At 38.7% G+C, this 10,928-nt stretch overlaps 1 protein-coding gene across 1 annotated transcript; it reads right to left on the reverse strand.

The window, feature by feature from the left end:
- Positions 1 to 860: 860 nt before the first annotated feature.
- On the reverse strand, positions 861 to 10,268 carry LOC135605484 (uncharacterized). The gene is made up of 5 exons (XM_065095636.1): positions 9,241 to 10,268; positions 5,402 to 6,074; positions 2,796 to 4,191; positions 2,616 to 2,705; positions 861 to 1,283 (listed from the first exon to the last, which is right to left on the reverse strand). The coding sequence occupies exons 1-5, from the start codon at positions 9,887 to 9,889 to the stop codon at positions 906 to 908; spliced, it is 3,186 nt and encodes a 1,061-aa protein (XP_064951708.1). The 5' UTR covers positions 9,890 to 10,268; the 3' UTR covers positions 861 to 905.
- Between the last annotated feature and the right edge of the window lie 660 nt (positions 10,269 to 10,928).

The following is a 10,928-nucleotide window of genomic DNA, read 5'->3' on the forward strand; positions in this document are numbered from 1 at the left end:
CATCCATATATCTATCCAAAAAATATTACAATATACATATAATTATTGTTGTATCTACTATTGAAATAATATATAATAATTTATTTTATTTATATTTATTTAAATATAATATAATATAAAATACTATTTCGTATTATAATATAAATTTAAACTTGTTCGATTTAATGAGTTAAAAATGGGTGTCTTAGACAGAGTAACCCCGCACTACCCTCTGTCAATAACCATACGACTACCATCCACTCAGGTTCTCACCGGGCCCACAACTTACCGGTCAGGTTCATGAGTACCAGCGGATTAGATAATGGATGGGATTGTTTAAGGTGGTGAGTAGCGCGCCATCACCGACGGGGTGTCCCACAGCAGTGGGAGGCGAGGGTGTTGCACATTGGGCGGTACCAACAGCCGCTCACCTTTCGGTCACACACACACGACGACGCGTTACACCAAAACACAGAAAGAGAGAGAGAGAGAGAGAGAGAGAGAGGCATAACGGCACATGATGATATATGATTGGATTAAGAGCTTCGCAGATAAAAGGAAGGAACACACGTACCTCTAGGCACCCATCCATCCATCACGACATCCTTCGGCCTCAGCCTCCCCTGTACCAGGACATGCACAGATGAGATGGAACATCTGAAAGAACACAAGTTGCAGAGTCACCTGAGATTGTATCATCAGCATACCACTTTGGTGAAATCACTCTAAGGTCGCCAGTCACCATAATGTGGAGGGGCAAACGTATGAATATTCGATGCGGGGAAATAGAAAGATAAACAAAAAAAAAAAGGAGGAGCAAATGGAGGGGGGGGGGGGACCGATGACATATATCAAAGAGGAGAAAAACCAACCACCGACCATGGCCTTAAAGAAGATGGCATTAATTAGCAAGGAGATTAAATTGTTCAATGTGTATTTTCAACCGAAATAGAAGGTATCCCACTTACACTTCCCTTATATTCTCCCATTGAGGCCTCACTAGCTTCAGAACCGTGGTGGTCACCACAGGAAATGAAGTCTGAATTGTGATCCACTGCGATGCCAGGACAATCGGTGTCCTCCACAACAGTGTTGCCTCCTGCTTTCATATTATTAGTTGAATCAAAATCACAAAGGGGTGCCCTCTCCATGGAACCCCTGTCAGCCCCACCCTGCTGTACCTTCTCGTTACCAGAGGTTTCTGGAGACACTTCTTTCTTCTCCTCAGAATAGATGATGGGTGCCGGCACAGCATGTTTACCATTGACCCTTCCTTTCTGCTTCTCGTAGAGGGACATGGCTCTCTGCATATTCACATAAACCAACAAAAAAGATCATCAGTTTGCCAAGAGCAATTGTTCATCGATATCTCAAGCAAATTACTAACAGGTCGAACAACACTAGAGCAACTTCGGCCAAAGTCGATTGAAATTCTCCAACACAACTTTTTTATGGCTTCAATCACAAGTATTTCACAAGCATTCTTAATATAAATTAGGAACTCAGGACTATAAGACAGCCGAAACAGTACGGTACAATATTGCATAGTGTACCTAATGGATGGCCATATGTAAAAAATATATTTAATATTGAATGATATATTAAATTTTAAAAACCTTACCTGTATTGTATTGCCTTTATGAATTCAGATACAGCTGGTAAGGTACAACTATGGATCATCATACTAATACATTGTACGAGTTAAACAGAAAAAAAAGAAAAGGGAGGAGAAGGCAGCAAAGGAACCAAAGGAGAAAAACACAGGACAAGAAGAGGAAGATGAGGAGACAGCAAACATACCAAAAGATGATGGGAGTGGTGGAGATCCGAGGCAACAACAAAGGCCAAGGCACGGTAAGAGAGGAGAAAACAACATTCAACAATTGCTTTTATCCACCCATATTTAATAAGTTTAAAATTTCTCCTTCTAAGAACAAAACCAGACACCCATATTTAAAAAATATATATCCTTCTTCAAACCAGATAGGGTGAAATCATCCAGTTCATGTACCAGACTTCAGGCAAATAAGTAAACACCAGATTGTATCGAGCGCTACACTCATTTAGAACATCGGCTAGACCGATATAAATTCAGACATTATGACAGATATATCAATCATATTTCACAATTAAGGAAAATCTCTAGTAAATCAAGAAAAAGTCAGATGAACAAAAAAGGTCAATGCATCAATATAAAATAATAAACCAGTAACATCTTATATTAATATGGGTAAGTTCAACATTTAAAAATATATGGCTATTTGGCTATCCAGACACAGACAGACCACTGCCCATCCGTGCATCCATGTTTAAAAGACCCCAAATAACAAAATTTTGAGTACAAATAAAAAGCATAACCAACTTCATCCACTTATGCAAATGGAATTTGGAAGGACATTTTCTAAACCGCTTTCACCTCTAAATCTGCATGTGGAAAAATCAATGTGCAACTAAACCAAAGTTTGTGCATATCCAGTGTACAAACTACAAGCTGGTTGAGGGAAAAATATAGATATAGAAAACAGAACTCACAGGAAATCCCTTCTCGAAAGAAACTACTGAAAAAGCTTTATCGTGTCTACCTATACAAATCTTTACATAAATAAAAAGCGAAACTTCATAAAAGGCAGCTATACCTTGAAAACAATATCTTTTGTGGTCGGCAAGAATGAGTTCAAAACAGAACTCGTACTTCTCATTTTCACTATGCTGCCATCTTTGTTGGTCTGAAACAGAATGAATAAATTAACAAAGTTCATAACATGAGAAACAAAACACAATCGAAAGCTATATTTCTTGTTGATAACATTCAATACCTGGAAGCATCCGTGAGTACCCAAACTGCAGGTGTCACTAACATTCAATGTTCCCAATAGGGAAGTGCACTTTTTGTACAACTCCAAACCCACAAGATTAGGTGAGATATCTATCCTGGAAAGATAATTGGCACCATTCTCGGTTATCTTATCACTTGGCATATTTGAGGGCTCAAATGCTTTCTTGGTTACAGCCTTTCGGGGAAGCTCAACATCACTCTTAGCAGGGAGTAAATCAGTTGATAGCTTTGGTTCAATGCTTTGAAAAGGCAAATGTTTTAAATGGGTAAGTTCATCAGTCAAAGAATGTACTGATGATTCCCGTTCTTTCTTAAATACATGAATGTCTGTATTATTACCATTTTGCCCCTTCCACATAACAGAGCCAGTTTCCCAACCTCTACCGTCTATTAGCTGACTATTCTCATCCAATTCTTGACTACCATAGATATGGGACTCATTGTTGAACATACCATTATTTCTATCCCACATCTGCATGTGAGGATGACATAGTTGATCAACTGGATTATGCCAAAGAAATGGCCGACCATGACCATGAAACCTCTCAGCCATCTCATGCATGTGATAAGAAACCCCACCATGGATCAAATCCATGGAGGGTCTAACACCAAATAAAGGCGAAGCTGAGAACTGGGAAATGGCTGGATGAAATCCAGCAGGAGGTGGCCCACGTTGTAAGGGAATAAAACCATTTGTAACTGGAGAAGGCCAATTCGGGGGACCTTTCCAAACATTTGCATGTCCTTTTCCATATCCGAGATCACCTATCCGCTTATAACGGTTATAAGATTTGTGATCACTACTCTGAACTTTATTATCATCTTGATATGAGCCCAAGACAGAAGGACTGTCAATTCCAAGCCTTGCAGGTGGCAGAGGGCGGAGGTGATTAGGTGAATAGTCAGAGTAACCACTTTGATTAATAGATGATGGGCCAATAGTTGACTCCCTAACACAAACATCAGTCTGAGATACGTCATCTAGGTTCAGCTTTTCTGAAGCCGACTCCCCTTTTTCTCCATTTTTTGAACTGCTAGTCCTTTGTCCTATTTCAATATCAAGGCGTTGCCTTGCAGTTCTGTCATATTTTGAGGGAGATCTTTCTTGAAACCGACGACCACTATTAGCTGAAGATCTTCCCTTTGATTGATTTGGTGATCTTGTAGTCCTATCATACTTTGAAACAGCAATTTCGACAAAAACTTCACCTGAATGGATGTCATCCTTTGTGGTCAACTTCCCTGAACGAGCACCAGATACTTTGTCACGAAGTCCTGATGAAGTCAAACTGTCTCCTTTACAATTTGTAATAGCACGGAGTCTCCCTTCCGGTGCTGACTCCCTATGTGCAGATTCTGCAAGCTTTGATATATCCCTGTAAACAAAGACAAAACAAACATTAGCAAAGGAACCGGAGGCTTCCACTAAGGTTTATAAAAGGGCAAACTGCAATAGAAGTGTCAACACCAGAACCAGGCAGTCCCATAAAGAAAATATTTCCTTAAGCCTGAAAGGCTTGAGCAGAATAAGTTAATTCGGTCTCAACTAAAACCTGGCAGAAACTCGGCCTCATTTCTAATGGTAAATCATGCAAGGAGCACGCACACGCTGTATTTTGACTAAAAAGCCTATACCTGGTTCAGACTGGGTAGGGTTTAGGCCAAAGTCGAGGAACATTGACAACCCTAAGGCCGAATAGAACAGACCACAACATCAACCACCAGGAAAGTTGTAATAAGAAAAGCAAACACCAGATCACCATTTATCACCCACCCAATTAAAGATTATATATATGATGCAAGCATAGCACCTCACACCTAGTACAAATCAGATGCTTACAGCAGTGAACCTTTATTGTTGTAGTAATCATAGTCCACCATGGAGTAGTAACTAGAAATTAAAAGGTAGTAGAAGATAGATTTACTATATTATAATAATTACAATGTCGAAGAAATGGGACCTTTGAGGACTCACCTGCATGGAACTCTACTAATATTCAGTTTGCTTGTCTAGCCCAGTATAAAGTAAAGCTAGGTGACTCTGAGTTAAAGAAAATGAAATCCGAAAGCACATTGCTGACAGGTATGTCAAACTAGAAGGCACCAAGCAATCTTCCATTACAAATAATACCATCCTTGATGGTGATGTTTCCATTATATTTAGATGGGGAAAAAAAGGATGAAACTTCAATTGTCTTGTCCAATAAAAAAAATGCAACACTACTACCCTTAGCTCTATATCAATGCAAGCAAAAGGACACAATACCCCAAGTCTCCTTTCGGGACCAGAGACAAACTTATAATGTTCCCAGTAAATACTGCTCAAACATATTGTAAATCCACAAATTTTTAATTGCATGCTTCCACATGCCCGGCATATGGCATAGATAGACTCCTAAGCATAACAAACTCTTATGCTGCATGCATGTTAGTGCAACCAATTTATTTTTAAAAATAAACTATCTAAAAAGAAAAATTAAAAGGCAGATAGCCAACTGTCCAACAGTCACCAAAACTAGAAGAAAACAAAAGTGACAAAAATGAGATTAAAGTGATACGTACAATGATTTTAGAGCAAAAACATACCTGTTATAATCTTTACCAGCATATGTGCTGGAGGAGGTGGAGCCTCTCAGTCGGTTATTTTTCGGGCTTGAATCAGCCTTATCTGCATGTTGAGACTCTGACCTAGATTTATCATTACGGGATCCAGTCCTGCCGGTGCTTGATACATTTTTCTCAACAAGTTCATGTCGCTCCTTTGCACCTCTTATTTTCACGTCACCACGATCATCCCTTTCATCAGAATACCTTTTCCTTCCTCTGCTATCCTTAAGCTTGGTGTCAAGGTCATCAACATAAGAAGTTCCATCATGATCAGTATTATGAAGCTTATTTTTCTTATAATGAGTCTCCAGAGATTTAATATCATCTCTAAAATGGCATTTGTCAGATTTACCACTAGTGTGATCTTTTGATGACCACTCATCTTGATATTTATCATCATTGTGTTTTTTATCCTTCTCGTTGTCAATCCTGTATTTACCTCTGTACTTAGCATCTTCATGCTTTTCATCTTTATAGCTTCTTTTTAGACTATAATCATCTCTATAAGACAGTCTCCTATCATCAAAATCTCTACTATCATCTAACAATTTATCTTTGTCTTCAGAGTCTTCCCTGGATTCCCTCCTCCTCATGTGTTTCTCAAGCCCCTTCTCTGTCTCAGCACTGTGCACAACATCCTGTGATTGCTTGTCTGTTGCCACATAGAAGAGAGACACAATAACACATCAGATCAGAAAAACATATTATAAACTAGGAAGCATCAGTAAGAAAACATGTAACACACAATAAAAAGATAAACATAGCATCATTTTGGACACAAATAGGAACATTAAAAAAATGAACGTGCATATAGTACATGATAAAATGGTAAACGACAGTACCATTTAGCACAAAACTAACACATAGACCTTCCATATCATGTAGCACCAAGCTTTAGGTCAGCAAAGCAATAATTTCATTTACACATGCTTTCTCAGAGTTTCATAGATCCTAAGAAAGACAATCACCTATAATTCACACAAGTGTAAGATGGCAGCACCACTCTAATTAGTGTTACAGAATTAGTTTCAATGGACAAAAGTTTCTTCCAAAAAAAAACTCCTTGAACTAAGCATTAGGACTTTTAAGTCTGAACCATGAATTATTGCTAGTGAAAGACTGAAATTGAAAAAGAAAAACCTCAAAACCAGTATAGACTTGCATTGCTCTTCTACTTTACTGCTACATGATCAAAAGATTCAAACTGCCAAAGAATTATATCCTTTATGACTGATCTAGAAAACCAATCTGAAAGTTGCTACTTTTATGAGCCTCTTAAGAGACTGAGGAGAACCTCCATCAGCATTACAAGCCAGTAACCAAAGTATTCTAGGAAACCTATTTGATTGACAATTAGCTAGAAAAATTTTGAGTCTCCCTGATCCACATACAGATATAGTCCATTAGTTTAGTTAACAGCCTTGACTGATTCTGTGACAGAATCAAGTATTATATTGAACATGACTTAAGCTAATTGCATAAAACTATGGGACAAACAAATTGATAAAAGTATACAGCAAATTTCCAAGATGAAACTATCATCACCTTAAATGTATAATCACTAGAATGGTTGGTGATTCTTTTTCAGGATTAAGACAGCCAAACTATGTTCTGCTTGGAATAACAATGTCTAAGCCTCATTTACAAACATGGAAGACTGAAACAAACAGAAATTACAATTTGGTTAAGGATAAAACACTGATTAATAATGATAAAGGAGCATTGGTCACATCATTTAAGCAAAAATCATTTCACCTCACTTCCATATGCACAAATATTTACACATGATCAAACCCACGACCAGCCCCACATCTCCAACATTACAAATAGCCTCCTTATTGTGCCCCTAACCCAATTTAAAACTAATTTCTACTTTAGTTTATTTATTTCTGTCTCTCTATTCAAAAGGCAAAAGTTGAAAAAATCTTTCTCAAAACCAAAGTGAATGACAATTAAGTAGCCTCCACCACTCTAACAATTAGCATCCATTCAGCCAATCTTAGTAAAAATCTAAGATACCATTCTTGAACTAACGCTTCATCCTCTTATGATAAACCACTACAATTAAACTCCCCAGATAATTTCATTCTAGCTCCCACATATCCACTTTATATAAGTTAGTATTTCAAGTCGATTCAATATCTTCAAAAGTTACTGAAGGCAACAAAAATTACAAGGAAGAATTCTTCTGACAGTCATGTCATTTCCCTATAACCAGGATTATGATGACACACATTTGTTGAAAGTTTAAATTCTCATCCCTAAAGAACTCTCAGCAAACTAATCCATTTTTCTAGACTTCTTTTTGCTTTGCTCTAGTTCCTAGAGTAAGCAATCTTTTCCACATCCCTATAATATCCAGTTTTCTGATTACATTTAATCATCTCAGCAGCAATTGTTTTGTATGATCCACCTTGGACATTCTCAAGCCACCTATTTTTCTGGATCTTATTCCAGTTACTAGAAACACATAATGATGCAAGAAGTTGATCATCAAATTTTGTTAGCAAATCCATAAAACAGCCTCTCCTATGAGGAATGCTTCTTTCTCAAGTTTACCGACGATTTGAATCACCAAACAAAGCATATATGCACAAATATATCCCTGACCAAACTTTAAGTTGTGATTTAATCATATTGAAATTTCCAAGAAAAGATTATTTGCCTCTTCTCCAGTGAACAAACAACAGTGATGACCATAACTTTATGTCCATGTCTGCCCTTTTGTCTTCTTTATGTTTTGTCTCATCTAACATAACCTGAATGTATTCATTGCAAACACTATCATTCCAACTAGTCCATGTTCACATCATTCTTTTCTGCTAGTCAAACTTTTTTTATGTTCTCACACTAGTAGTTCTCATAATAATATTTCGATATCTTCCTTGTATAATGGATAGCCCTCCATGATGTCTTTTATTTGCTAATCATATTATTTTAGTTAAAAGTTTGAATGAAATTAATTTTAAACTTAAGTTATCGAGACAAACCTTTTTCAAGGTTTTAAATTAAGTCAGACAGAGAATTTAGTAATACCAAGTGAAGAACTGAGGATATAGTAGATTGGATTAATAAGAATTTCTAATAAGTAAAAATTTCAAGTATTTTGGACCGATTACTCAACAGTCAATGATATGGAGGTATTTATAAAGATAACATTCATAGAGTAAAAACTAGATAGTTAAAGCGGAGAAGGATGTTAGAAATTTTGTGTGATCACATGATATCTTTTTAGATTTGACAAAAAATTATAAACAACTGATAAACCAATGATGGCTTATGGATTTGCTTATTGGTTTAGAAGCAATACATGCAAAAATGTTTATATCGTTGAGACAAGAATATTGAGATGGATGTGTAGAATTAATAGAAAAAAAATAAAAAGATAGATATTGCTCAACAATGACAAAAGATTCATGTAACCAACCCAACCTAAATAGTTAGGACATTCTTTGGACCTCCACAAAGCATTTAAGATTGCGACGTCTCAATAGAAATGGTCATTTACTAAAGTCATTTTCAACTGTACTACATTTTTAATCACCAGATTTGGTGGAAAGATTTGTTACTCTTCCTCTTTCAAGGTACCAAGGTCCTCCGACCACAATAGTGTTGTCAATCAAGAAAAAGTGCATGACCATTTTCTACTTGATCAACTAGTTTATGCATATAAATATAATTAAAACGCTTGGCATATTTTAAATGATATCACCTTTTAGTGGGAAGCTCTGGAAACATACATGTCACTAATAACCCCATTTTTTGGCTACTGCCATAAGGAACAGACTAAAATATTAATAAGTTGCGGGTTACCTTACCGTTAATTTTTGTATAGTTCTTTGTTGCAATTTCCTCTGTGCCTGCACCAACCCTGGTACCATGTTTCCTAGTGCGCAAATCATCGGACTTATCAAGCCTGGAATCATGGGTCTCCCCCTCCTTGTTGCTGCCCCTCTCACTTCCATCCTTGTAATAACTATTTTCTCTCCTGCTCGATGTCTTTTCTGACTTCTCCTTCACTGAGTCATTCTTCCCTCCACGATCCTCACCCCTTACATCCGAAACCTCATGCCTTCTGCTTGAACTGGCCTTGGAATCAGAAGCCTTCGATCTTGAACTATTTTCCAAAACATGTCCAAATTCCTCACCTTTCCACCTCTTGTGGTCATCCTCCTGACCACCGTTCCACCGATCAGCAACCACCACCACCTCGTCCTCTCTTGCTTTCCGCTTCTTCTCCCCAGAGGTATCCCCATTGCTAGAACTCATCACCTCTTTCCCAGCGTTCTCATTCGAGAGCCTTCGCTTCTCCGGCTCCAAATCCCTAGAAACCCTCGCTCCCGATATTGCGGTCGATTCCTCGTCCCTGGTCCTCCTCTCCCGTGGACTCTCAAACTCCTCGGAGTCGGACCGGTCCCTCGAGTGCTTGTGCGACCGGTGGGATCTATGCCGTGAACCCCGCGGCATGTTTGCGCAGCCCACGAAACCCTAATTCAAGAAATGACCGAACGAGCGATCAGAATCCTCCGACAAGCAAAACAACCCCTCAAAGAACGCGCCTTCCGCACGATATTCATCCGAATCAGATCTACGGGCCAGGAATCCACGGCGGCCACCGCGAGTGAGCGGATCGACGGCCACTACAGCGGCGAGGCGACGAGATCGGAAAACAAGAGAACAAGAATACGCTCCAAGAAAGGGCAGGAGATCGATGGGGGAGAAGGGAAGGAACGGATGCGGCTGTGTCGGCGGCGCGGCAGCGGACGAGAGAGAGAGAGAGAGAGGAAAAAAAAAAAAAAGAAAAGAAGAAGAGGGGAGAAATGGAAACGAGACGACAGGGGCGGCGACGAGATGCAATGGAGGGGAGACGGTGGAAACTCTTCTGACAGAACTACCCTTGAGATCGTAGGGTCTTACAAACGATTTACAATGTTCATAAAACAAAAAGGTTAAGGGTAAATTAGAAATTTCGGGTATTTAGTGACCGGTTTGCGGTAGTTCCATGGTGATAAATACGGCCTTTTTCAACTCGAAGTAAACAGTACAAGAACAACATTTACATAACCTTCTATTTCTGCTCGATCTTTACGCCACCGAGCTGAGACCGACCCGGGTTGGGTAAGGCAAAGTAGTTGGTTGATTCCATGGGTTTAGATTTAGAGTGGGTATCGTCGAGTAGGCATCGTCCAACCTGGTCCGGACCAAGATTAGGAAATTGCCGCCGCATGCCGCCGGATGTTCTATTTGGCTAGTAGGATCAAAGGATCGAACACCGACGTGGCTGCGAAATCGAATCGGTTTGATGCAATTGACACAATTATAAGGGACTTTATCTTGAGGTTCCATCATAGGGCATTTTGTTTCTAATGGCAAAAAAGGTATATTTAACCACATCTTATACATGTGACTTTCATGCAAGAAAGCTCCCTCTTTAGATTGAAATACGTATTTAAAAAGTATAAATGAATAATTTTGAGTTTTTTTACACAGAAACCCGGCATCACGG

This window comes from Musa acuminata, chromosome BXJ2-2 (genome assembly GCF_036884655.1).
Source record: "Musa acuminata AAA Group cultivar baxijiao chromosome BXJ2-2, Cavendish_Baxijiao_AAA, whole genome shotgun sequence".
Taxonomy (NCBI): domain Eukaryota; kingdom Viridiplantae; phylum Streptophyta; class Magnoliopsida; order Zingiberales; family Musaceae; genus Musa; species Musa acuminata.

Bases quoted from the DNA above. Each gene is read 5' to 3' on its own strand.
- LOC135605484 (XM_065095636.1), bottom strand. From the start codon at position 9,889: ATGCCGCGGGGTTCACGGCATAGATCCCACCGGTCGCACAAGCACTCG. The intron at 4,192-5,401 runs GTATGTTTTTGC...CTTTGTTTACAG, and splicing joins GCTGGTAAAGATTATAACAG to GGATATATCAAAGCTTGCAG. The intron at 1,284-2,615 runs GTATAGCTGCCT...GTGAATATGCAG, and splicing joins CAAAAGATATTGTTTTCAAG to AGAGCCATGTCCCTCTACGA.